The sequence below is a fragment of the Monodelphis domestica genome, chromosome 7, assembly GCF_027887165.1.
Source record: "Monodelphis domestica isolate mMonDom1 chromosome 7, mMonDom1.pri, whole genome shotgun sequence".
Classification (NCBI taxonomy): Eukaryota; Metazoa; Chordata; class Mammalia; order Didelphimorphia; family Didelphidae; genus Monodelphis; species Monodelphis domestica.
The window spans coordinates 136,154,053-136,181,846 of NC_077233.1; the positions used below are offsets into that span (position 1 = coordinate 136,154,053).

The 27,794-nt window shown below is 46.4% G+C and overlaps 3 protein-coding genes across 8 annotated transcripts; 2 read left to right on the forward strand and 1 right to left on the reverse strand.

Moving 5' to 3' along the window:
• The first annotated feature begins 2,686 nt into the window (after positions 1-2,686).
• On the forward strand, positions 2,687-7,728 carry KCTD13 (potassium channel tetramerization domain containing 13). Its single transcript, XM_001368336.4, has 6 exons — positions 2,687-3,284; positions 4,628-4,797; positions 5,859-5,948; positions 6,034-6,086; positions 6,300-6,495; positions 6,830-7,728. The coding sequence occupies exons 1-6, from the start codon at positions 3,008-3,010 to the stop codon at positions 7,064-7,066; spliced, it is 1,023 nt and encodes a 340-aa protein (XP_001368373.1). The 5' UTR covers positions 2,687-3,007; the 3' UTR covers positions 7,067-7,728.
• Positions 7,729-8,072: 344 nt separating this feature from the next.
• On the reverse strand, positions 8,073-10,443 carry ASPHD1 (aspartate beta-hydroxylase domain containing 1). Its single transcript, XM_001368296.3, has 3 exons — positions 8,740-10,443; positions 8,493-8,606; positions 8,073-8,373 (listed from the first exon to the last, which is right to left on the reverse strand). Exons 1-3 carry the CDS (start codon positions 9,473-9,475, stop codon positions 8,264-8,266), a joined length of 960 nt encoding a protein of 319 aa, XP_001368333.1. The 5' UTR covers positions 9,476-10,443; the 3' UTR covers positions 8,073-8,263.
• Positions 10,444-10,540: 97 nt separating this feature from the next.
• SEZ6L2 (seizure related 6 homolog like 2) lies at positions 10,541-27,742 on the forward strand. 6 transcript variants are annotated; one of them, XM_056805552.1, is made up of 19 exons: positions 10,541-10,643; positions 11,874-12,062; positions 13,451-13,582; positions 14,075-14,371; positions 14,575-14,714; positions 15,578-15,779; positions 18,390-18,575; positions 18,877-19,045; positions 19,359-19,522; positions 21,274-21,474; positions 22,503-22,641; positions 23,098-23,294; positions 23,556-23,750; positions 24,730-24,921; positions 25,088-25,279; positions 25,649-25,687; positions 25,895-26,012; positions 26,273-26,369; positions 26,956-27,742. In XM_056805552.1, exons 2-19 carry the CDS (start codon positions 11,990-11,992, stop codon positions 26,983-26,985), a joined length of 2,763 nt encoding a protein of 920 aa, XP_056661530.1. In that variant the 5' UTR covers positions 10,541-10,643; positions 11,874-11,989; the 3' UTR covers positions 26,986-27,742. The 6 variants fall into 6 exon arrangements, with proteins under 6 accessions (XP_056661530.1, XP_007499484.1, XP_056661528.1 ...); XM_007499422.3 differs by lacking the exon at positions 10,541-10,643 and adding an exon at positions 10,963-11,075; XM_056805551.1 differs by lacking the exon at positions 10,541-10,643 and adding an exon at positions 11,314-11,759.
• Positions 27,743-27,794: the final 52 nt, after the last annotated feature.

Here is a 27,794-nt window from a genome sequence, read left to right on the forward strand (position 1 = left end):
TAAAAACTGCTGGGAAAATTGGAAGACAGTGTGGGAGAGATTAGGTTTGGATCAACACCTCACACCCTACACCAAGATAAATTCAGAATGGGTGAAGGACTTGAACATAAAGAAGGAAACTATAAGTAAATTAGGTGAACACAGAATAGTATACCTGTTAGACCTTTGGGAAGGGAAAGATTTTAAAACCAAGCAAGACTTAGAAAGAGTCACAAAATGTAAAATAAATAATTTTGACTACATCAAATTAAAAAGGTTTTGTACAAACAAAACCAATGTAACTAAAATCAGAAGGGTAGCAACAAATTGGGAAACAATCTTCATAAAAACCTCTGACAAAGGTTTAATTACTCAAATTTACAAAGAGCTAAATCAATTGTACCAAAAATCAAGCCATTCTCCAATTGCTAAATGGGAAAGGAACATGAACAGGCAGTTCTCAGCCAAAGAAATCAAAACTATTAATAAGCACATGAAAAAGTGTTCTATATCTCTTATAATCAGAGAGATGCAAATCAAAACAACTCTGAGGTATCACCTCACACCTAGCAGATTGGCTAACATAACAGCTATGGAAAGTAATGAATGCTGGAGAGGATGTGGCAAAGTAGGAACACTAATTCATTGCTGGTGGAGTTGTGAATTAATCCAACCATTCTGGAGGGCAATTTGGAACTATGCCCAAAGGGTGATAAAAGAATGTCTGCCCTTTGATCCAGCCATAGCACTACTGGGTTTGTACCCCAAAGAGATAATAAGGAAAAAGACTTGTACAAGAATATTCGTAGCTGCACTCTTTGTGGTGGCCAAAAATTGGAAAATGAGGGGATGCCCTTCAATTGGGGAATGGCTGAACAAATTGTGGTATATGTTGGTGATGGGATACTATTGTGCTAAAAGGAATAATAAAGTGGAGGAATTCTATGGAGACTGGAACAACCTCCAGGAAGTGATGCAGAGCGAGAGGAGCAGAACCAGGAAAACACATTGTACACAGAGACTGATACATTGTGGTACAATCGAAGGTGATGGACTTCTCAATGCAATGTCCCTGAACAATCTGCAGGGATCTAAAAAAACACTATCCACAAGCAGAAGATAAACTGTGGGAGTAAAAATACCGATGAAAAGCAACTGCTTGACTACAGGGTTGGAGGGGATATGACTGAGGAGAAACTCTAAATGAACACTCTAATGCAAATACCAACAACATGGAAATGGGTTTGAATCAAGAACACATGTGATACCCAGTGGAATTGCGTGTGGGCTATGGGAGAGGTGGTGGGAGGGAGAGGAGGGAAAAAAAGAAAATGATCTCTGTTTCCAATGAATAATGTTTGGAAATGACCAAATAAAATTAAAAAAAAAAGATGAAGAGACATATATTTTTAGACATAATAACTGGATTCACTTTCCTTGTCTATATAAATTTGTATTCTGTATTCTTTCTTTTAGTTTTTAATGGAGGGGGCTTTGGAGGAGAGGATAGATTAACAATAGTGTTGCCCCCCCCCAAAAAAAAGGCCAATTGAGACATTATTTAGAAGATGCAGAGAGAATTTCAGAAGGAAGTTACAAAGGAAGCACAGAAAAGCAGGACAGTATTGAAAGTAATGTGTGGAATTTATTATATACTTTTAAAAAAGCAATGGGTATGAAATAGACAACGTTTCACAGGTTCTCCTATGTAAATGGAAAGATTTTTTTTAGGGTGTTTATGTTCAGATAAAAAAATACCTTCCCTACCATACCCCTCAAAAAAATCCCCTCTCTCTTCAAGCAGTACCTCTATCTCAGCAAAAAATCCTCATAAATCACTTTTAGCTTAGTTGAGGGACTGACTTATGGGAATGCATAAATTAGAAATAATATTAACTGGCTAAAGAAGTTGGGGGGTAGGGTTCACTCATAAATGATAAAGCTACTCTCTTCCCTTTCTGTAGTTTTCAAACTATGGGACAATTCTCTCACAGCAGGCAGCTAAAATCATTGGACATTTTGGAGTACCACTTTCACAAATGCTTCTACCTGGAAACCCTTCACGCTATGAGTGAATAAAGGGTTCTCCTTTGTATCAAAGAAAAACGATACAATTAAAAAAATATTTTTTCTTAACAGCTTCCTTTGAGACAGGATTTTCTGATGTGGCTATTATAAAGACAAAATTACCATCTTTATTAATAGTCAAAATAGTGGCCATCATCTCAATGACATCTAGTTTTGGGAAACTGCACTCCAAATAAGTCTATCCTCACATGAATAAATATTATGATTATTTTAAAACTCATAAATATGAAACATGAAAAGGATTTTTTATCAATAAATATGTTATCTTAAGAATATTTAAGATTATGGTATTTTGTTGTCATAAAATGTACATTATTTTTTATTTTAAATAAATAGAAGCGAAGAAATTTATTTGCATAGATTTTTTTTAATGAAAAGTGTTTTCTTTCTTAAAAAAGGGACCCCTTCGTTAAGTTCTTAAGATGAACTTGAGTGAGACCCTCCTACACTAAACCCGCGTGCAAAGACGCGACCTCCTTTCCTTGACGTTCTGGGAATACCAGGGGCCCTCAGGTGGCGCTCGAGAGTCAAACCGCTCCGGTCGCCAATGCGCATGCCTCCCTTACTTCTTCCGCCTATCCCTCTAGAGAAGCCGCAGTGCGTTTGCGTAGATTGGGTCAGCACCTAACTTCCGGGCAGCGCTGCCGAGATGGGGCGGCGGAGGGGTCCGGGAGCCGAATAGAGCCGAGTTGGGGCGGGGGGAGAACGGGGTGGGCGGGAGGGAGGGGGAGGGGTAGGGGCGGGAGGGAGGAGGGGTGGGGAATTGAAAGGCTCGCGTATAGGGGCGGGGTCAGAGGACCTGGGTCCGAGGTTTCGGCTGTGACTTGGGTCTGGGGTGGGGGTGGGGGGGTGGCCTGGGGCCTGGGCCTGAGTAACTCCGCTGCTGCCGCTGTCATCTCCATCCCTGCAGCCGCAGCCGTCGGCAGCGGGAGTGGTTAGCATGTCGGCCGAAGCCACGGGCACGGGATCCCCTGCCGCCCCCTCCCCTGGGGGTCCCGAGCCCCCAGGCCCGTCACTGCCGCCCACATCTCCTACCCCCGGGGCGGCGGGCGGGGGCGCCGCCTATGACCTCAAGCCGCTGAGCCCGAGTAGCAAGTATGTGAAGCTGAATGTGGGGGGCTCGCTCCACTATACCACGCTGCAGACCCTGACCAAGCAGGACACCATGCTTAAAGCTATGTTCAGTGGCCGCATGGAGGTGCTCACAGACTCCGAAGGTACCCGGGTTTGGGGCCGGGGCAGGGCAAAACAAGTGGGGCTACGCGGACCGGACCCGCGTGCAGCTATCCTGCGAACCTGAAAACTCCTTGGGGCACGAAGTCTTGTTCGTCAGTTGTTTCTGCCCCGCACACCATAATAGGTGCTCACTTAAAAAAGCTGCTTGGTGTCCTGGGGAAATCAAACGAAAGAGGTTCGAGTCCAGGCTCTATCACTATACCTTTGTGATTGGAAGTCACTTAACCCCTTGAGACCTCAGTTTCCTCGTCTATAAAATGTTAGGCTAGATGACCTAAATTTTCTTGTCTCTAAAACCTTTGGTCCTTTAAATATGTGAGAAACAAAAAATGGGAAAGGTACTCAGAGTTTGCAAGTAACCTCTATTAAAAGATGAGGCCTTTGGAACTCATTATTTTATAGCAAGGAGGAATGACCATCAACAAAAAGTTACCTGTGCTTTCTTCAAATATTAATAGCACATCTTTAGGTATACTATGTCCTTCATGTAGAGGGCAGTCTTTTGAGGGGAAATAAGTTATATTTACTAGATATGAAAATTATTACTATTAGAGAGACCTATGGCCATCTGTGTAGGATTTTCCCTGATGGCAAAAATGTGAAATTAAGGGCATGTTTGGCCCCAACTTCTGGGACTGGGTTGGTGTTGCCTACTTATCTCAAGAGGTAGGAGTGAGTAGGATCCCAACAAAGATGAAAGGGAAGACAGCTGTTGGTAGATGTGTGTAGGGGGGGTGGAGAGTGTAGTAGTAGGAATGCCACAGCCTTGCAATTGGGGGAAGGGAAATTGGTATTGAATGAAGAATAAAAGCAGCTGTTCCATATGCTGCCAAGGGATATTATGCCTTTGTTTCTATAGAAGCCCAGGAGTTGGGGGCTGGGGTGGTAGTCTTTCCAGTGTACTTGATCCCACCAAGAAGGTGGAAGAAACCCATTGAAGGAACATATTAAGAACTGGGAAGTTTGGGTAATATAGACACAAAATCTTGCTGAATAGAAAGATTTTGTGCTTAGGTCAGTGGTTACTTCACCTTACGTAACTCTCACCAGGTATCCTGAGTATTTTAACTTTTAAGATGGATACCAACTTTCATCAAAAGGTGAAGTCTGTGGAGCTAATAATAGTAAGAAGGAATCATCAACAAAAAACTGCTAAGACTTTTCTTCAAGTGCTAATATTCTATCCTTAGGACAATGATAAATTATGTTATCCTCTCCAGAAAGAAGGCAGTTTTTTTTTTAAAGGATATTTATTTGTTTGGCATGGAAATAATTAAAAGAGGAAAATCTTTCCCTTCTTCCTCCCTGCCTTTTCCTCTTTTAGGTTGGGTGCTGATTGACAGGAGTGGACGTCATTTTGGGACAATTCTGAACTACCTTCGGGATGGGTCAGTGCCTCTGCCAGAGGGTCCTCGGGAACTGGGCGAGCTATTGGGTGAAGCTCGATACTACTTGGTGCAAGGGCTAGCTGAGGATTGCCAGTTGGCTCTACAGGTAATACCACATGTCTTTCCATCTTTCCCTATATCTGTTTGTTGACCCCTTGAGGGCCACATAAAGAAACTATTTTGTCTCCAGCCAGTTCTCTCCCACACTGCATCATCCCTCATTTGACTTCCTATGTCATATTATCTGCAATAGTAACCAATATAAACTGTAGGGAGTGATATGTGAGTGAGGGAACCAGGGGCTTGTGGCCTACTCTTTTGAGAACACTGTGTTCCCATCCTAGCTCAGTGTCCACAAAACTGTTTAACCTCTCTGGAACTCTGGACAGTTTCTTGTAAAAGAAATAGATGGGACTAGTTCTAATGTCCTTTTTAGCTCTAGAAGAATAATTAACATGTACATACTACTTTTAAGATTCACAAAGCATCCCATTTTCCTTCCCCAAAAGCCTGTGAAGTAAGTAGTATAAACACCTCCATTTTATAGTCGAGGAAACTGAGGCCCAAAAATGTAAGGTGATTTGACCATATCTAGTATTAGAGCCAGAACATGAACTCTGGGCTCCTGGCTCCCAAGTATCTCATCTTTTCTGGTCTACCATATTGCTTTTCATTTTGTAATAATAGATAGGGTGTCTTTGTGCCATTTAAAGAGCACTTAAAATGGCACTACATTTGAGGCATTTCTGTATTTTTATAACATTCAAAATGTTCATTTATAACACAAGATAATTCTGTAGAGTAATCAGGCTCATTATTTTCCCCCTTTTCACAGTTAAGGAAGTAAGGAAGTATACTGAGAGGTAAAGTCACTTACACTAATTCTTTTAACAGCAAGTGGCAGAACCCTGATTATATCCCAGTGTCCTATCTACTGCAGTATATTGCCTCTCATGCTCTGACTTATTTTCCCAAAGCTCTTTCTCCATTTTTGTGTTTCTTGATAGTCATAGGACTCTGAAAAGAGTTCTTGCTCTGAGTGATAGGGAAAAGAGAAATAGAGGTAGCTGAGTTTCATACTTGATTCCTCAAACCCCAATTCTTCTTACCATACTCCCTACCCCCATCTCCTCTGTCAGATGGCAACTAACCTTTCTCTTTCTCCAGCAAAAGAGTGAGAGCCTTTCTCCACTCTGCCTTATCCCCATGGTGACATCTCCACGGGAGGAGCAGCAGCTTCTGGCTAGCACCTCTAAGGTGAGGCACCAGTATGTAGGGAAGGGTTGGCTTTCCTGAACTCAGCTTGACCATTTTTTCCTATCCTTTCTTTCTTCTCTTTCAGCCAGTGGTAAAGCTGCTGCACAATCGAAGTAACAACAAGTATTCTTACACCAGGTGAGGGAGAGCTCTGACCTGGCCCTCCAGTTCTCAACCCTATTCCCTTTCTTAACAAAGACCATAGTCTTATTGCCCTTATCTCTTTTTCAACTCTACTCCCAATGCCTAAAACTCTTCCTTGGATTGGATAAGCTAGTACTCATCAAATGATGAGTTGGTTTGGATGCTGGAATCTGACTGCCTTTTGCTACCCACTTCTCTAATCCCCAGCACGTCGGATGACAACCTACTAAAGAACATTGAGCTCTTCGACAAGCTGGCATTGCGCTTCCATGGGCGGCTGCTCTTTCTCAAAGATGTACTGGGTGATGAGATCTGCTGCTGGTCTTTTTATGGACAGGGCCGAAAGATTGCTGAAGTCTGCTGTACCTCCATTGTCTATGCCACTGAGAAGAAGCAAACCAAGGTCAAGGATGAGCCTCAGATTTGAGGGTGGGAAAGGGCTACTTTAGCACTCCCAGCCATTAAGGAAGCAGTGTAATAGGCATCAGTGTGATTAGCAGAGGAGAAGACTATTGCATTGAAAATAAGGTGGTTTTGGGAGTGGAGATACCTCTCCCTTTATCTCTCCATCCCTCCTTTCTCTTCTCCTTTCCTCCCTCTCCTTTCTTTTCCTCTTCCTTCTCCCCTCTTCCTCCCACTCTCTTTCTCTTTGGATGAGACCAAAACTGCTGAGAGATGGGACAGTCTTGGCCTCATAACTCTTCAGAGTTAGTTAATCTTAATTTTAACACTCACAGGTGGAATTCCCAGAGGCAAGGATCTTTGAAGAAACATTGAATATCCTGATCTATGAGACACCCCGGGGGCCTGACCCTGCTCTCCTAGAAGCCACAGGGGGTGCTGCTGGAGGAGGTGGGGCTGGGCGGGGAGAAGATGAAGATGGAAGAGAGCATCGAGTCCGACGGATCCATGTCAGAAGACACATTACTCATGATGAACGACCCCATGGCCAGCAGGCTGTCTTCAAGGACTGACCTTTCACCACCTTGTCCTTGAACTTGTTTCCCCTTCCTTATTGTCACTACCACCATAATGCTTCCATTCTCTCTCTTTTCATGATTTCTGCCCCGGCTTTGCTGGTCAAGTTGTGGGTTTCCTCTTTCCACTCACTATTTCTGATTTATGGTACGGTACATTTAGTCCTTTTTATCTTCCTTATTACTTCAATCCCATCAACAACATGGTACATTCCAAGGCACATACTACAGTATTTCTCAACATGTCATATTTCAGTTAGATTTACCCCATCCAAAACATTTGGATATGATGTTCTCCCACTTACTTTACTATCTTCTTACCTCTATTTCCAATATTCCCCAATCTTTGCATCCATCATAACGGCATGTTTCAGATTTCTTGTTCTGCCCATGTTTTCACTTCCTCTTAGTATGTCTTATGTGCCAAAGTTTTTCTCATGACCATAACCATCTGCTACATTCCAAGCCTCCTCCTTTACCCTTGTTCATTTTACAGCCAATTCACCTGTACTCCTCTCTCTGTCCCTTATTCCTTCTTAAATTGATACTGAAGTGGCCTGTGGTCTTCCCAGCCTGGCCTTATCCCTACCTACTTGTTTCTTATTATTTATTTTAATTTTCTATTAAATTATTGAAAATAAAGTTGAATTTTGAGGATAGATCTGGTTCTTGAGGAGGAAGAGGAAACCTTTGGCAGGTTGGGTTTTTTTGGAGGGATATGAGTGAGAAAAGGGAAGGGAAGATATATGCAGGGTGGATAAACTTTACTTATTCATAAAGTTAAAAGGAATGTTAGGTCATCTAATCTAATCCTATCATTTCAGAGAAGTAAATTGAAACCCAGGTGAAGTGATTTGTCCAACAGCCAAAGCTTAGTGGCAGAAACAAGTTTAGAAATTGGATTTCCTCACTAAGTATAGTAATCTATGCATTACATTATACTGCATCTGCAACTACCCATCCCCAACCAGCTCTCTTGTGCATTGTGAAAGGATGCCGCCAGTTTTAAAGAGAATTGTAAATTTGTATTTCAGTTTTTGGATATGCCAACTTCTCACTTCTGTGTGCCCTGTAGCAGCACCAGAGGTGAGAGCCAAACTATGTCATACCAAGCAGCCCAAGTCCAATTTGTCTGGTTCCTAGGGAGGAGATTGAGACTCTTTCTGGGGGGATATTGGAACATCAAATTTCCCTTCATGGGTCAGGTGCAAAAACAAAATCAAGAGCTTGTCGCTCTGCCCCTGCTACATTGGGATGCCAAAGGTCAACAATGAAGACTACCCGAGGTCCATCTTCTGCAGAGCCTGGAGACAAACAGAAAACAGGATTCAAATAATTCAGTTTTATTCTAAAGTCCCAGATTTAGCCAATCCCCTCTAGAATCCCAAATCTCTTTTTTGCAGAATTCTGGGGTCCTGGTTACCATTATGAGCTGCCGTGTGCAGGAAAGAATCATCCACAAGTAGGCAATGTCCCTCAGACCAGCACTGGGGTTCACCCCCAACAACTAACTCACAGCCAGGGGGAATCTTCAGCCCTGTTGGAGAAGGCCCAGGTAAAAGTCAAATACCCTTCCACTGACTCAGACATTCCTAATGCTTCCCAAAATAGACTCATAATCTTCCATTTTGCCCCAGGTTAGACCTAAATATTCTTGATCCACTACTTACCTAGGTGACAACGAACCCGAGCATTGGTGGGTCCACAGCGCCCCTCAAGTCTGGCTCCAGGCAGTAGAACAGAAAACCCAGCATTGCCAAAAGAATTGGCACTCACAAAACTTCTCAGCCCTCTAAGAGCCCGATATGCCCCTGGGCAACGTCGACAGTTATTTGGCTGGCACCGACCAGCTCTGTAGAGTAGGAACTGATGGCACCCAGGGGCCAAAGGAGGAGACCATCCCCGAGGTGGAGAAGATGTCCCTGAGAAATCCCAGCTCACAGTTCCAAAGTCCCGAAGGATGGCAGGGAAACTGCTCTCTAGGAGTTCCACATCATGTCGCTGAGCATCCCGGGGCACAAATGGAGCAGAAGGAAGGTCGGGCAAAAAGAGCAGAGCTGGGCGTTGGATCCCTGGCCCTCCACTAAGGCTGCTGCTGCCCTGAGCTGCCCGCCTCACCCGCCCCATCCCAGCCCAGGAGTAACGCCGGGCATAGGCCCGAAGCCTCCGACTCACAAGGCCTTCTGCCCCAGGCCCTTCACCAGGCTCTCTGGTGGCCCCTGGGCCTTGACATCCAGACTCAACACCCCTACCAACTCCAACACCCCCTCTGCCAGTACCCCCAGTCCCAGAGATTAGGGTATCCTGGGAACCCAGTCGATAACAGTACCAGAGGAAAAGGGAAGTAAGGGCCCCAAGGATCAAAGTGAGGGCTGGGCAGGCCAGGGGTAGGGGCCAAGGGGACATGGTGGAAATGGGATGGGGAAATCCAGTCAAAAGGCTCCAGGCATTCACCAAGCCTTTTCCCTCCTCACCCCTCACCAGCTTTCTCCTCTGCAATCTCAGATTCCACCTCCTTGGACCTTACTCCATGCTGTCTTCCTCATTCCCCATTTCTCCTTCCTGCTCCCCTTTCTCTGGAGCCTTCACGATACTGCTTCCACTTTTCAATTTCTCTCTTCCTCCATCAGCAGTTCTTATCTCACCTCATCATGCAGCCTTCGGATCCCGAGTTGGACCCTAATTCTCTGCAGCAGCTACCGCCTTCCCTACACAACCCCCTCCTTCCTTCCCTCTCTTCTCCCGTCCCTCCCCACCTCCTCTCCTCTCCTTTTCCCCTCCCCTTTCCTCCGCTCTATCCCTTTTCTCTCTTCTCTTCTCCTCCTTCCCCCTCCTTTCCCACTCACCCTGACGTCACCTTCTCCCCCTTCTCACCCCAGCACCCATCACTTCAGGCCCACCCCAGAATCAGTCGCATCTCAGCGATACTTTTCCGTCTGGAAGGGAAAGAGCAGAGGGAAGGGGGCAAGGCAAGGAAGGGGCGGGGAAGCCTTTGGTGCCCAGGGTAGGGGGAGGAGAGTTGACCACCGAAAGATTTGGAAAAGCGGGACTTTGGCAGAGTCGGACTCTTCTGCTTGGCAGGGAGTCAAGTCGGGTTCTGAGGTGGCTGCGTCGGAGTCCGGCGGGCCCGCAATGCGAAAAGGGGGAGGGGGGAGGGGCATGGAGCCAATGTATAGGGAGGGGTGGAGAGCCCTACAGATTGGTGGGGTGAGGGCGGCGGTGACAAACAGCGGGAAGCAATCAAGTCAGAATCTAGGGGCAGCGCCCCCTCTGTCAGTCTGTCTCTAGGTGACTCTCCTCTCTCCCAGCTCTAGTCTTCTCTTCCCGCAGAACTGTCACCTGAGCGCCAGTGATTGCCCGAGAGAGGCGAAGGTGGAGGCTGCCGCAGCCAATCAGCTTTGAAAGCCGGGGAGGGCGCCCCCCCCCCACAGTCTAGAGCCGAGGGGCGGGGCTGAGGCCAAGCGCTGTCCTTGGGTCGATGGTGCTGAAAGAGGCCAGCACCCCAGCGCTCATTAAAACCCACTGAGGGAAATGTGCTGTGAATCATCGGGAGCAGCCCTAGTAGGCAAAGAGGGTGGGTTAGGTCAGCGCAGTATGAGCCTGGGACAAGACATACCTCGGGCTAAATTTAGTTTGAAGGATCCCGGGAAAAGGACTCCCTGAGGAAATCAAGACACATTTTAGAAATTAGACACCTAGAAGCAAGAAAATGGGGTATTTTATGTGCTAGGGGCGAGAAGACCCCTTCCTCTACCTCCTATTCCCTGTTTGGAAGCCTATGTAGTACTCCTAGGGGCGGGGGCAGGGAGACAGAGCAAATTCCCGATGATGCAGGACTGTAGTGGGAGGCAAATTCTCTAGAGATGGCTGGGGAAAAGGAGGAGGGATGTAAATCCGGGTGCAGAGTTGGGGGGGAGGATTGGGGAACCAGCAGAAGGAAATGCAGCTGCGTTGCGGCTTCCAGAACTGGGAGGAAGGCGCTTAAAATTCCAGATGTGCTGGGAGGGTAACTTGGAAGGCGGCGGGGGAGGGGGGGCGTTAATTAGAGATGTGACCAGATTGAGGCTTTCCTTTTTCTCTCGCGAGTGGATCAGGGAGTAGGGATGTGGGGTGGGGGAGAATGAAGAACAACTTTGTGCCCGCCCTCATACTGTGCCCCCTCCCTCCTCTGGTCTCCATCCCACGCTGTCTACCCCCCCCCATACCCCACAAACCAGGCCCCTCCTCTTGCCCGGCCCCAGGATCTGACGTGGGCTCCGACACCTTTCCCAGCTTCTCTGTCCTGCAGCTTCAGCTCCCGAGCTTCCCCCCACCCCCGGCATCTCCCTCCCCCAAGACCCTACAACCCTCTTTTCTCTTTTCCCAAAGGACCCTCTTAGAGCCCTTTAGAGAACCCTCCCAACCTTTCATTCTTTCCACCTCCCACCCCAAGCTGTAATTCCAGCCTCCACCCTGTACCCCAACAAGCTGGGATCTCAGAGAGGCCGAAAACGAGCTTCAGGGAAAGAGTGGAACCCAGGCGTCCCCAGATCTTTCATAAAGCCTGGTCTGATTTAGCACTCCCCACCGCGCCCCACCCCCTGAAGCCGCAGCCGCGCCCCCTTTTCCTCTCCCCTCCCCCCTCCACATCCACAGGAACAGAGAGGACAGAGGTGTCCGGGCAAGAGAGAGGACCTGGGCATTCAAGCAGGCAAGAAAGCCAGGAATCTTCGGTTTCCAGCTCCTTCCCCGTTCATCTTCACACACACACCCACCTAAGTCTCTTTGCCTCCTGTCGAACACTGGATTTTTTTTTCCTTAAAAGGAAGCAGTAGTAGACGGGAGCGGAATAGGCAAGAAGAGGAGCAAGAAGACTAGCTCTTCAACCCTTAGGAGGAGAGGGATTGGGGTGCGGGACAGGGATTTGGGGATCAGGTCACCATGGGGACCCCCAGAACCGGGCTCCTGTCCCCGCCGCTGCTGCTGCTGCTGTTCAGCTGCCCCTGGACTTGCGGTAAGGAAATATGAGATTGCATGAAAGAGATGAGAGAATTGCACCCCCAAACGTGAAGGGGGCAGGGCACTCAGTGAATGCTGCACAGAGAAGCCTTGGGGATGCTGCCTCCCCTTTCAGCCCCCATTCTCTGCACGTCTGGCCTTGGGTTTTCTCTGAGCTGGTAGAGGAAGGGGGATGGGCGCTGCAGTGGGGAAAAGGGAGAGGGATAGGACCTAGGGTTTTATCATCGACACTTAGAATTCCCCCAAGTCCAGTCTTTGGAGCTGTTGGATGAAAGGAAGAATGGAAGAATAAGGGGATGGGTAGGGGTTAAATCCAGGAAATAGAACTCAGGGGAGGTGGTAGTGGGGTGGTTCCTACCAAGCTGAAAGAGAGGGATCTCAGGCAGAGAGGCAGGTGAAATACTTGAAGATGAGAAAAAAGAGATTTATACATGGGATATATACATACATAATATTTGACAAATGGCTAAAGACAGATGGACATCTAAGCAAGGACATATCCACAGCAAAACAGCTACCTACACAGACCCACACACAGGCACATGGACACATATGGCTTCTGACTACATGGAGAGAAAGGTCCAGAGATCCAGACAAACAGATCCAGAGAAAACTAATAAGCAGTGTGTATATGTGTGTGTGTGTGTGTGTGTGTGTGTGTGTGTGTGTGTGTGTGTGTGTGTGTGTGTGTGTGTGTAGGGAGATAGTGTTTATCACACAGAGACAGAGACTCAAAAAGATGAATGCCACAGAGAATTAGAGAATAGAAGCACTACAGATATAAAGTTGGATATATACAGAGATATATACAGAGAATAGAAGCACTACAGAGATAAAGTTGGAGGAAGACCCCCATACAAAATAGCAGATGGTAGAGACTTGGAAAGAGTTGCTAGATGATAAAGAGAGGCAGAAACCAACAGAGCTAATGGTTACTACACACAGAGAGACCTGGAGAAAAACAGCAGGCACTACAGAGACAGATACGCAAAGAGAGAGTTTGTGAGGCAGAGCCAGTGACATGAAGATGGAATCAAACCTTAACCTACCCTTCTGGAGTTGTCCATGTTCTTCTGTCAGGAGTACCTGGAGGGTATTCATTTACTTTTCCTTTATCTAATTATCTGAGGAAACAGAATGACAGGAAATTTTATTATCTATCTCCAGACATCTTAACCCCCGAATCCAACTTCTGCCTCCTATGCTAGAGGAAAAAGCACCAGAACCAGGGCTTTTGATTATGACTTAGGCTAGCTATGAGAATTTAGAGGGTTGTGAGAGTATTAGAGGGTTGTGAGAGGAATGATGTAGGAGAAGCACAACTGTGGAAATAAAAAGGGGGGGTAATCAACCCTCTCACACTCATGGAACATTTCCTCCTAGGTGTGCCCCTAAAAGAGGAGGAGACCCTGGCTGGGGGAAGCAGTGAGTCTCCCACAATTTCACCAGCTGCACTAGCTGACCTGATACATGGAGCCCTACTAAGGAGGGGGCCAGAGATGGGGGACATCCCTGGTAAGATGCAGAAAGGCCAAGGCAGTGTGAAAACCTGGGAGCAAAGAAATTCAGAGATAGGGAAAAAGATGGAAAATAACAGAAAGGGAAGCTAATAGATACAAATGTTTAGAGGTACATGGGTTGGGGGGTGCTAAGAGAATAATGTAGGTCACTTAGGTTATGGAATTTAAGAGTTTGAAGTGTTTGAAGTGACTACAAACTAGGGTAAGTGTCTTTATCTCGTGGTCTATTGTGGGGGAAGGGACTAGAAGTAGGAGTTCTCTATGGGCCTTGTCCTCATCCTAGTTAGTCTGAGCCTTGACCTGAATCTTTCTTGGGGTATCCTTTGGGAGAACTTGGACTCAGTGCAAGAGGGCTGTGGGTAAGGATGGAGGCTCAACTCCTTTCATTCTCTAGCCCATCACCTAGAACAACTCTTTCCATCCCAAAGGCTAGTTGGGATCAGATTCCTTACTCCAGACTTTTCTTTTCTCTACCCTGCTATCTCAGGATCCCTTCTGGTCCCCACAATAGCTGCTGATCCAGAAGACCAGACCCTTGCCCCACCTTCCCCACCTTGGGCCACAGAACCAGGGACAGGACCCCTGACAACAGCTGTGACTCCCAAGGGAGCAAGGGGGGCTGGGCCTACTGCACCTGAGCTACTGACCCCACCTCCTGGAACCACAGCCCCACCCCCACCAGGTCCTGCCTCTCCAGGCCCACCTCTTGGGTCTGAGGGAGGGGAGGAAGAGACCACAACCACCCTCATTACCACAACTACAGTCACTACAGTCACAAGTCCAGGTAATATACCAATGGGGAGAGGAGGATACTGGGTGCAAGTGAATGAGTAATGATGTAGATAGAGATGGGTTCTAAGAGAGATAAAAATGCCTGGTATTTAAGGATATACTGGTAAGATTGCTTAGGAGGTGTGAATATGGGGAAGGGGAAATGAGGACACCTGAGTTCTCATGGGAAGTCCATGACCCTGTGTTTTTTCTTAGTTTTATGTAACAACAACGTCTCAGAGGGTGAAGGTTATGTGGAATCACCAGAGTTTGGGCGTTCAGCTGCTCCCACTCTTGGGCCCCTTGACTGCACATACAGCATCTCTGTCTATCCTGGCTATGGCATTGAAATTCAGGTACTTAGGACCTCATCTTCACCTCTAGAAATTCCAGAGTTCCTTTTCCTTCTCTTTCCATGAAAGGGATGATAGTGATAGGGAAAGTATTGAAAGAGCATTGTACTGAGTCATATATCATACAATTTCAGAGCTAGAAAACCCAAGATGCTATCTAGTCTGATGATCTCATTTTACTGATGAAGACTGATGCCTAGAAAAAAGAAAATGCCTTGCTCAAAGTTGTACAGTTAACAAAATCTATGTAGGTCTGAGTCTAGAACTTAGTTCTGACTCTTACCTCAGAGTTCTTTCTACTTCATCATGCTAACCTGGGTTCTAGTCCTGGCTCTGCTACTACCTAGCTGTGTGACCTTGGGGAAATCATTTGAATTCTCTGGTTGTAAGTGTCCTCATCTGCAAAATGAGAGGATTGGACTAGATAACCATAGTAAGTCACATGTATATGGTACTTTATAGTTTATAAAATGCTTTTCTCACAATAATCTGAAGTGGTACAAATCAATAAACAGAGAGGTTCAGTGACTTGCTTACTATCCCAGGGCTCTCAAATGAGGGTACAAGAATGGTGTTGGGTAGGGGATATGGGAGCTCATTTCCCAACGATTAGATTACCTGAAGTAGAATTATGAGTGGGGGAGACAGGACTTGAATGGGTCTGCCTTTAAGTCCAGTTCTCTTAATATTATACTGCCATGGTCCCTTCCAGTTCTAACATTTTATAATTCTATTAATGTTTGAGAAATTATAGATTACTTCAGCAGGGAAGATGGACAGGAGAACATGGGAAGGGCTAGGCATAATCAGGACTTCTGCTTATCCTATATCCTCCTTCTAGCCTGGTCTGTTGCTTAATCTTCCAGGTTCAGTCTCTCAACTTGTCCAGAGAAGAGGGACTGCTTGTATTGGCAGTGGGTGGTGCACCAGCCCCAACACCCCAGCTCCTGGCCAATGCCTCCCTACTAGGGGAGGGTCAAGTCCTTCGAAGCCCAACTAATAGGCTGCTCCTGCATTTCCGGAGCCCTCGGACTCCTCGAGGTGGTGGCTTCAGGATCCGCTACCAGGGTGAGAAGAATTGCAGGGCTGGGGTCAGGTGGACAGATGGTGGAGCCATGCAGGGACCATTTGGAGTGATGCCACAGGCATATCTCCAAAATGACTGCCAGGGACTAGACAATGGGATGGAGGAACATGGATGAGTGTGGTCACCCTGGGCTGAGTAGCCACTCTTTAGTGCTTCCACATGAGGGCATTTGGGGCACTACAGAATGGTGTTGAGTAGACATTGATTAGGCTACATGAAATCTTCCCATGATCTTCTACCAAAGACCAATCCAAACTGGATAGTTAAAAAAAAGACATTCAGAAACACACAGTGTATATGCTTACACAAATGTTCATATGTGGGTAAGTACATAGATAAATATGCTTATCATGTCTATATTTACCCAAAAATGCATGGATTTTTTCAACTCTTACCTTATATATTAGAATCAATACTGTGTATTGGTACAAGGCAAAAGAGTGGTAAGTTCTAAGCAAAGGAGGTTAAGTGATTTGCCTAGGATCTCCTAGCTAAGAAGTGCCTGAGGCCAGATTTGAACCCAGGTCCTCCCAAATCTGGGCCTGGTTCTCAATCTCCTGAGTCACCTAGCTACCCCCAATGCATGAGTTTTTAGATACATAGTACACATAGTCTAGATCCATATATCCATGCACACATATATGTTCATGTATATTTAAACATGCATAATATTCCTATATGACAGAGAAGCCTCCACACTTTCCCAATGCCCAGTCCTCTGCATCTATCACAATTCTCTCCTACAATCTTCCAAACAAGAGAATGAAGTCTCTTGGTTCAATGGTGCCTTTAAGATTCATTTGACATTGCTAATGTACCTCCTAACATGTGAACTAGCTAATTGCACAAAAACTTTGTGGGTCAGGAAAATAAAATCTGTGCCAGGGGTGTGAACCTTTCTAGGTTCCCTGAGGTCCCTGCCACTAAAATTCTCCTCATGGACCCACAATCTCAGGTCTTTAAGGGAGGGTATATGTGGGAACAGGGCAGCTAGCTGGCACAGTGGATTGAGTTCCATGCTTGGAGTCAAGAAGAACTGGGTTCAAATCTAATCCCACATACCAGCTGTGTAACTCTGGACAAGTCATTTATCCTTGTTTGCCTCAGTTTCCTCATTGGCACAATGAGCTGGAGAAGGAAATGGGAAATCATTCTGTTATCTTTGCCAAGAAAACTCCAAATGGAGTCATGAGCAGTCGGTTCTGACTGAAAGGGCTGAAGAACAACAACAATATGTGGAAACAGCCTTGGGCAACCTGACAGGTTAAAAAGAGACATTCAGATCAGATGGGGATCTGGGCCAGTCCCTAGAAGCCATCCCAAACTCCATGACTATAATCTGGGGTGGAACAAAGGGATGACTCTTGAGAGGATATTTTTACCAAGTGACTGGGTAAGTAGGATTAGTGGTGGAGCCATAATCAGAACTCAAACAATCTTGTTTGATGTGGGAGTCAGTGCTCATTCTACTGCACCATGATGCCTTTTTAAGACATGTTCCCTGCTCTTGTAGCCTTAGAAGAGTGATGGAGAATAGCACGAAGCAATCAAAGAATAATACAAGACTATATGTGGCCACGTATGGGAGAATTTGGGGCTCAATTCAATCCAACAGACATTTTAAAATACCTGATATGTACAGGGTGCACTCTATTGGGTGCCAAATCACACAGGGACTAGCTAGTTCCACCTTTCTTTACATACACCATCTTTTTTGCTCCCCTGTGAGATATTACAGAAGAAGAAAGGAGGTGGAGAGGGCAACTGCTTAGCTAATCACCATGGAGGGATCAAGATCTGACTGTAGATCTCCATACTGCTTTGTGAATCAATAACTATCATTTATTTCAGATCCAGTTCAATTTATCTCAAAAAATCCATCTTTACTTCTCTAATCATTTCGTTGTGGGTGGTGTTTATTTAACACTTTAAAGTTTGCAGTGCCCCTTAGAAATATTATCTCATTTGATCCTTACAACAAAACTGTGAAGTAGGTCCCCATTTTATAGCTGGGGAAATTGAGGCACAGAGGTTAAGTGACTTGTCCAGAGTCACACACTTAGTAAACATCTGAGGTCACATTAGATCTTAGATCTTTCTGACTCTAGGCTCAGTGCTTTATCCACTGGACCACCTAGCTGCTTATAAGCACAGATGTAAAGAGGTAGAAGGAGCCATAGAGATGAACTGATCTAATCCCTCATTTTACAGAAGAGAAATCTGATGTTCAAGAGAAGAAGTAATCTGCCCAAGATGATAGAAAGGCCACAGTTGGAATTCGGGTCTCTTGACTCAATCCTGATGTCCTCAGTTCAGTAATCTTTCTGTGATACCTCATATAGTAAATTCCGTTGATATTCTATTACCTCGCATTTGATGATTTGATATTGTTCTCAAGTTTTTAGCAATTGTCCCTCTGAAGTTGGGTAACAGTGCAGGGCTAACTACTTATGCTTCAGTTAGGGCCCTTCAAGGTAAGACTATAAGGGTTGGGCAGCAAGAGTTGAAGCAAAGCCAGAGGGCTAAGAAGAGTGTTTTGAATGAGACAGAAAGGAACAACCCCACGTGGGTTTCTCCTTTTATTCTCTCAGCCTACCTCCTGAGCTGTGGCTTCCCACCCCGACCACCCCACGGAGATGTGAGTGTGACAGACCTGCATCCCGGAGGCATTGCAACCTTCCACTGTGACTCAGGCTACCAGTTGCAAGGGGAAGAGACCCTTGTCTGCCTGAATGCTACTCGACCAGCCTGGAGTGGGGAGCCTCCTACCTGCCTTGGTGAGCACCAGGGCAGCAGGGAAGAAGGCATTCCTGGCTTAGGGAGAAGGGAAGGGGAGAGGGATGGGAGAAGATTCTTACACCTCAGAACATTGCTCCCGAGGCAAAAGCCTTCCAAGCCTGGAAGTGAGGCTAGGTGAGAAGCCCAGAGTGACAGGGCTTCTGGGAGTGGAAGGGGGTGGAGAGGCTCTTACTGGAAGAACAGAGGCCACTAAGGAATTTTGAGGCCTTGGGGATGAAGAAGGAAAAAAAGATAAGGGTTTCTTGCCTGGGTGCTTCTCTGCTTCCTGCTTCCCTTCAGCTGCCTGTGGAGGCTCCATCCACAATGCTACTCTAGGCCGGATTGTCTCCCCTGAACCGGGAGGGGCTGTAGGGCCCAACCTAACCTGCCGATGGGTCATTGAGGCAGCTGAAGGACGGAGACTGCACCTGCACTTTGAAAGAGTCTCACTGGATGAGGACAATGATAGGTGAGAGGACTTCAGAGGAGAAAGCTCTCATCTCAGTGGGAAGGAGAGCTATGGAGGGAGAGGGATCGGATGGAGAAATCTCTCCTTCTACATGGAGAAAGGAGTGTTCTTGGGGAGGTTCTCACCAAAAGGGGAGGCTCTAGGAGAGAAATCTCACAACTTACAGGGGGAAGAAGAGATATGGGGAAAATGTTCTCACCTCGATGAAGGGACTATATGGGAGAAAACTAAGTAACCAACAGGGATGAGTCTCTGGAGGCTAAGAAATTTCTTTTCCTATTTGGTGGTCCTCATCACCTCCTTCCATCCCCAGACTGGTGGTCCGATCTGGGGGTGGTCCCCTTTCCCCACTGATCTATGACTCAGACATGGATGATGTCCCAGAGAGAGGCCTGATCAGCGATGCCCAATCCCTCTACGTGGAACTGCTTTCTGAAACGCCAGCCAACCCCTTGCTACTAAGTCTCCGATATGAGGGTAACAAGCCCTGGCAAGGGGGACTCCAAGCCCAGTGCATACCATACTCCTTTTCTTCCAAAGAGGAGTCTCAAACTCCATTTGTTTTGTCATTCATTGCATGATGAGGGGCTGTGAGAATTCTAAAACTTGAAAGCCCTATACATCTCAAAACTCAACCCTATTCCTCATTTCTAGAGGGGCCCTCCAATTCTACTCTCCCTAAGCTTCCTACACCCTACAGAATGTCTCAGGCTCTATCATCCTAAACCTTATAAACCCCATACAATACCTACAACCTAAGAAAGGCTTCAGGCAGGCTATCTTTCAAGATAGTAAGTACCCAAGCAATAACTTCCCAGATCCCATAAATCTATCTTCCTCTTAAAAAAAAATTCTTACCTTCTATCTTAGAATGGATACTAGGCATCGGTTTTAGGCAGAAGAGCAGTAAGGGCTAGGAAAAAGGGTTAAGTGACTTTCCTGGGATCACACTGCTAGGAAGTGTCTGAGGCCATATCTGAACCCAGGTCCTCCTGACTCCAGATCTGGTGCTCTATCCATTGTACTACTTAGCTGCTTATGTGGTCCTGAATCCTCTGTGGTCCCACCTTTCTCTCCATGCCAAACTTTCCTCATTCTGGACTAGTCAGGCATTTATGGTAGAGGGAAACGAAGGGGTCATGTCAAGGGCATGGTGGGAATCTGCCTCCCTTGAACTCTTCTACAACCCCTAAATCCTGTAGATTCTCCTTAGCCTGAAGCCTGTTCCCCATACTTTATAAACATCCTTTGCCTTCTTTCTCTTCCTGCAAACTTGAGAATTTTTCTAAAACATTTTCCTCTGGCCTTATGAAATAATTTACTGCTCACAGTAAAGTTGATGAAAGTTTGAAAATAGGTAGCAGGCATGGAAAAGAGAAACATTGTGCAGGTTGTCTTCTCTCAGGCAGTAAGTATAGGTTTAGGAGCCGAGTTCTTAACTATTAGAAGGGCAGTAGGTGGCTTGGTGGTTAGAGAGTCAGGCCTAGAGACTGGAGGACTTGGGTTCAAATATGACCTCAGATTCTTCCTAGTTGTGTGATCCCAGGCAAGTCACTTAATTCCAATTGCCTAACTCTTACTGCTCTTCTGCCTTGGAACAGATACTTAGTATGAATTCTAAGAAGGTAAAAAGGTAAAGTCACCATTAATTAGCTGGGTTATCTCATCTCTTTAAGCATTTCTCTGAACATCATTTTCCTCATCTGAAAAATGGAGGATTGGTAAACTAGAGGGCACCTAAAAGCTCTACATTCCTTCCATACAAGGAACCTAAGTGAGGAGGGAGGAAGGGGAAGAATCATGGACTGTCTTTCAAATATGACTATGAATAACTTTTGGATTATTTATTTTAGATTATCCATAATATCATGAACTTCCAACAACAGGCAAAATCAAGAGGTTATTGTTGGGTTTTGTTTTGGTGCAGACCAGTGATTTCACTGGTACAGGGAATTTCCAGCATGGAAACTCCCTATATCAATGAAGATGTACATCTTGTCTGTAGTCTTAGAGAGTTATTTAGGGACACTAAGATTAAATTAAATCTCTGTGGTCAAACCACTAGTATGTGTCAAAGGACCTTTGACCAGTTTTGCAGTCTCCCAGGATGAAGTTTCTGGTAGAAGAGATGAGGGGATGAAGAAGATGAAGTAGGGTGGGGAATGGGAAAGGAAAAGAAGAATATGGAGGGCCTTTTCTGGGCTTTCTGATTGCTGTTTATTTCCCAGCCTTTGAGGAGGATCGATGCTTTGCTCCATTCCTGGCTCATGGCAATGTCACTTCCACCGATCCCCAGTTCCGTCCTGGAGCATTGGCTACATTTTCCTGCCTCCCAGGATATGCCCTGGAACCTCCTGGGCCCCCCAGTGCCATTGAATGTATTGACCCCTCTGATCCCCACTGGAATGACACTGAGCCAGCCTGCAAAGGTGAGTCCTCTCCATTGATGTATCTGGAACTTGTGGGGGTTTTTTGCCTTGTCAATTTTATTTTATTTTTTACCAGTTGCATGTAATAACAAATTTCCACACAAATTTTCAGAAGTTAGATGATCCAAATTTTCTCCCTCCATCCCTTCCCTCCCCACTCCTAGAGCTGGCAAGCAATTCAATCTGATTTATATGTGTATTATGCAAAACATTTCCATATTGTTCATTTTTAAAACCAAAAGTACAAAACAAAAACCCAAATATACAAGTAAAAATTGTATGTTTTCATCTGCGTTTTGACTCCAATAGTTCTTTTTCTGGAGCTGGATAGCATTCTTTGTCATAAGTCCCTCAGAATTGTATGGGATCATTGTATTGCTGAGTAGCTAAGTCTATTATAGTTGATCATAGCACAATATTGCTGTTACTGTGTACAATGTTCTCCTGGTTTTGCTTATTTCACTCTGTATCAGTTCATGTAGGTCTTTCCAGATCTTTCTGAAATCATCCTGTTCATTTCTTACAGCACAATAATATTCCATTGACATATATCTCAATTTGTTTAGTCATTCCCCAATAGATGGACATCCCTTCAACTGGAACTTGTGTTCTTGACCCCTTTTCACATAATGTTATCAAGTGGCTTGTAAGATAGGGGGTGGTGGGCCCCAAGATCAGAAACAAATCTCCCTTCCAAATGGAGACCTTTGTTCCAACCCAGCATCATATATGGAATCTTTAATAATCTTATTGGAACTGTAGAACAATTACTGATAAGAGGGACTTCACTCCCAATATTGGACCCAAAGAGGACTAACCCTTGTTCACTATCCCAGAGCTCTGACCCCTTGAAGGCTCCAATTCATTAATACCTTTGTGACCTTAGGCAAGTCACTTTCTATTTTCAGACCTCAGTTTCCTTATCAACAAAATAGGAGAGTTGGACTAGATAATATCTTAGGTCATTTCAGGCTCTAAATGTTATGTTGCTATCTTTTCTTCTGCCTCTCCCCTTCTCCTTGCACCAGCTATGTGTGGGGGAGAGCTGTCCGAATCTGCTGGTGTGGTCCTTTCTCCAGACTGGCCCCAGAGTTACAGCCCTGGGCAGGACTGTATATGGGGCCTTCACGTCCAGGAAGAAAAACGGATCTTGCTCCAGGTTGAAATGTATGCATTGGTGGCAGAAGGGGTAGGGAGGATTGTAATAGGGGCAGGAGCAGGGGGATGAGGTCTGAGGCTCCAAGACTCTGCTGAAGTTACAGATCCTTGGGAGGAGGAGATTCAGTATTATGGTTTCAAGGATGCTAAGGGGTGGGGGTTGTTTCCTAAATTTGGCCTGGGATGATGTGCTCTAGAATCCCCAAGACTAGCTCTGTAATATAAGGGGGGCAATCCACTATGAAAAGCTGCACAAATTCCCATGCTGTCATTTTCCAGAGGGCATATCTTGAATGCCTGGTTGGACTTGGCAGAAGGAGGGTCAAAATGGGTCAAGGAGAGCTACAGGAAGAGGGCAAAGGGATCATGTAAAGAGAGGAAGGGCAATGCTGTGGGACAGTCATCTGAGGGACTGGAGGCATGTGTTGGGGGCTAGAATTTGGTGTCCCATTTCCATTCTTACAGCCTGAATGTTAGAGGAGGGGACATGTTGACCCTGTTCGATGGAGATAGTCCCAGTGCCCGGGTCCTAGCCCAGCTTCGAGGGCCCCAGCCTCGTCGCCGACTTCTCTCCTCTGGCCCGGACCTCACCTTGCAGTTCCAGGCACCAGCTGGACCCCCTAACCCTGGTCTGGGTCAGGGCTTCGTGTTACATTTCAAAGGTAACTGGTCACAGAGGTCAGGAGGGATAACCCAAGACCCATTCCGAAAGGATAATAAGCCTGGCCAGAGGTTCCAGGATAGAGGTCCTTGGTTTCATCTGGAGACATCTAGATCACGGGAACACTTAACTGGACCAAAGGAATTCTCAAATCTGACCAGAAAACCCTAAGACTAGAGATCCCAAGTTCAATTCAAGATTTCAACCCCAGGGTCTCATGCCTGCCCCACAGAATCTATCCTTTGTCTTTCCCCCTCTTCAGAGGTTCCTCGGAATGATACATGCCCAGAATTGCCCCCGCCAGAGTGGGGCTGGAGGACAGCATCCCATGGTGACTTGATCAGGGGTACTGTGCTTACTTATCAATGTGAACCCGGCTATGAATTACTTGGCTCTGACATCCTCACCTGTCAATGGGACCTGTCTTGGAGTGCTGCACCCCCAGCCTGCCAGAAAAGTAAGCTTCTTCTGCCCTAGGCTCTGTCCCACTCTAGCCTAAGAGTGAACCCTATTCCTGTCCACTCCAGGTCTCTGGGCACCACCCCCTCAAGCCTTTCTCTAGACCACCTGCACTGGCTTTGATGGGGGCAGGTAAGGAGTAGAAAATAAAAATTCTTCCAGACCTCCATCTCCTGCCCAAAGCTCCCTTCTAGACTAGGCCATGTTTATTCAAAATAGATTGAAGTATGTCAGCTTTGGAGGGTTATTTAATCCAACCCCCTCATTTTGTAAGAGGAGGAAACTGGGCCTCAAAGAGAATGACAGAACCAGTAGATGGCCAAGAGAAGACTTTGACTCTTTGGTCACTCACTCCATCCGCAGTCCTAGGCTGCCTCTTCCTTTTCTGTGTGTGTTGACCAGGCAGCTATTATCCTATACCTTTTATAGGAGAGGGGACTGAAGCTTAGAGACATTAAACCATACAGCTAGTAACCTTGAGCACATCACCTCAACTCTTTGGGCCTTATTTATTTCACATGCAAAATGGAGAATAATATCTTACATATCTAGAGATAGGGGCCTGACCCAAGGGATTCTTTTTTTTCCCCAAGGGATTCTTAAGGTGTGTCCAACCTCTAAGTCTGATGATTCTAATTGTTAGAATCAGAAACCAGGGCTCTCTACTCCTAGTCTAGTGTTTTTTCTATTACCCCTAACTTAACCAGATGGCTGTGAGCAAAACACTTTGCAAATGGTAACATGCTATAGAAACATGAGCTGAGAGAGAGTCTTTACCACCCAGCTCCACTGATCTCTAAAGCTGATCAGAAAAAATGATAGGCTCTTGATACTCTGGCACTTTTTTTTGACCCAAGCTTAAGCTAGTGTACGGTGCAAGGTAAAAGGTATTGAATGCTTATTAATGGGAAAAGGATCTCTATTCTCATTTCTTAGCTCCCCTTAATATGTGCTCTCTTCTCTTGGTTGTATTCTAGTCATGACCTGTGCAGACCCTGGAGAGATTAGTAATGGGCACCGGACAGCTTCTGATGCTGGCTTCCCCATTGGCTCTCACATTCAGTACCGATGTCTGCCTGGCTATAGTCTCGAGGGGGCAGCTGTCCTCACCTGCTACAATCGGGACACAGGCACCCCCAAGTGGAGCGACCGTGTCCCCAAGTGTGTCCGTGAGTCCCCGGCCCTGGGGGGAGAGGGATTTATTTGCAAGGGTGGAAGGGTAGGGGTAACAGTAAGAAGGGAAGGACAACTTCCCAAAGCCTGGGATGAAAAGCAATTGTGGAGGGAATGTAATGGGAGCAGGCAATAATAGGGCCCTGATTTTACCTCCTCCAGTGAAGTATGAGCCATGCCTGAACCCAGGTGTCCCTGAGAATGGCTACCAGACACTTTACAAACATCACTACCAGGCTGGGGAGTCTCTCCGATTCTTTTGCTATGAGGGCTTTGAGCTTATTGGCGAGGTCACCATCACCTGCCTCCCAGGACACCCCTCTCAGTGGACCAGCCAGCCCCCACTTTGCAAAGGTATAGGGAAAGGGGAAGGGAAGGGCTTTATGGGGCAAGCAAGGGCCAGGAGGAGTTCCTGGATTCTGGAAAGGAAGTGAGAACAAGGAACCAGAGGGCAGGGGTCCTTTGTGGAAGAGATGGGGCTTGGGGAGGCAGGACTGCTGATCCTTAGAAATTAAATTGAGTGAAATAGGGCAAGAGAATTATGGAGTTCTGAAAAAGGAAGGGATAGAACTTTGGGGAAGGAAACAAGCTGAGGAAAGTATAGACTTAGGATTTGGGTAGACTGGACAGAGTGAAAAAGAGAGAAGGTTCTCTTGCCTGGCCTGGCCTCTTACCCTCCCCCCTCACTGGCTCAGACCCCACTCCCCCCTCCTCTCCCTGCAGTGGCCTATGAGGAGCTACTGGACGACAGAAAACTGGAAGGTCAGTGAGGGATGAGGGGGAGAGCCAGGGCCTGGTTGGGGCAGGATGCCTGGGTTTGGGAGGGGGGAACAGGCTCTCTGAGGGAAGAACATTTGGGTTCCTTGAGGGAATTGAGGGCTGAAGGGTAAAGGCCGTTGTTCCCTTGAAAAAGAGAACCCAAGACTAGGAAGTAGGATACCAAAGTTCACTGGCCTTTCCTCCTTGCAGTTACCCAGACCACAGACCCTTCTCGACAAATGGAAGGTGGAAATCTAGCCCTGGCCATCCTTCTGCCTCTAGGCCTTGTCATCTTACTCATTGGAGGTGTTTATCTCTACTACACCAAGTGAGCACACTGATTTTGGAGTAGCATGGGTGGGGCTAGGCTATTATCAAGATAGATACCAATGAAGGCTGAGGGTTCCAAGTTCTAGCTGGGTCTCCCTCAACTTATCCTGAAGAGATTGGTTCGTTCTCAGTTCTATCTAGGCTGTACAGATTACAGTCTTGAAGAACCTTGGAGGCAGGAGTGGGAAGGGGTGAATTATGGAGAATAATGGTACACAGAGGGACATGATCCATGTTTTCTTGGCTCTTCTTTCTCAGGCTACAAGGAAAATCTCTATTTGGCTTTTCTGGATCTCACTCCTATAGCCCTATCACTGTAGAGTCTGATTTTAGCAACCCACTCTATGAAGCTGGGGTGAGTAGCAACCTTGCCCCAGTCCTGCTCCCTGGGTTTTGCCCACATGAGCCCCCTTAAATCCCAGGCCAAACCCCACTAGAGAGCCTGGTTTTTCAAGAGGTTCTATCCCCATAGTCTTCCTGCCTATCCCTCCCCCCATTTCTCATTTCCCAGCCTTCCTGTGGCTTAGTAGCCATCAAGAAATCTCAACCCTCTATCCTGATTCTCCTTAGAGCAATGGTACCACACTGAAGTACTCTATCCCTTAAGAACCTTCCAGGAATTGGGGCAGTGGGGGTGGGCATGGTTGTCAGTGAGATAGCACAGCAGTTGAACAGTGGCTAGAGTGCTAGGCCTGGAGTCAAGAAGACCTGGGTTCAAAGCTGGTCTCAGACACTTCCTGGCTGTATGACCCTGGCCAAGTCACTTAAACCCTATTGTCTAGCCCTTGCTGCTTTTCTTAGAATTGATACAAAGACAGAAGGTAGGGATTTAAAAAACAAACAAAAAAACCTCCTTCAGCCACCAGATTGTGAATATCATCTCCCTTACCCTAACCCCCACCCCCAACAAGCTGACAAATGATATGTATCTCTACCCCCAGGATACAAGAGAGTATGAAGTCTCCATCTAAACACCAATGGAGGGAGCAGGACCTTTGGGTGTCCCTTCCTGACCTCCTCCCCCCAGACCAATCTGGGAAGGGGGAGGGAGGAAATATAGGGAACTGGACCCTCCACTTCCAGCTCTTGACACCTCATGCTTCCCCCTTTCCTTCCTTGTAAATATTCTAAGACCCCACTAGGGACAATAAACACCCTGGAGATCCTCTGGTATCTAAACCAGCATCCTGCCTCCCAAGTCATTCTTTTTCTCTGTTGCCAAATGCAGGGGATCCTTCCTTCTGCCTCCTGTATCCATCATCTGGCTCCCAGGCCCTAAATACAGGGCTATTCCTTGGAAGCTCAGCACTGTGGCCAATTGTAAGGGGAGAGGGCTGATATCCCTTAGCCCAAGTCATGACCCACTTGCCCCACGGGCCCCAGGGTCAATCTCAGAGGGCTTGATACCATTTTCCCTGCCCTCTGGTTGTTTTCATTGCTTGCCAGTTCCCTGGCCACACAAGTTCCTGTCCCACCAGCACTGTCCATTCTTGGCCTTCCCTTTTGCTCTACCCCTGTCCACTGCTCCCTCAGGCCAGGAGTTCCAGTCAGTCCCTTTCTGCCCAAAAGCCCTAGTCCTTCTAGGCAGAGTAAGAGTAGGGAAGGCTAGGGAGATGACCCCCTATCCCCTGCAGTCCCTCCCTCCAGGTTTCCCTAACTCTACCCTTTATTCCTTCTGGCTTCTGGATTTTTGTTTTCAAGCAATAAACAGAAAATCACCATTTGTAACTGGGCCCAGTGTTATGATGGGGGCACTTTATAAGAGGGAAGAGTAGTGTTT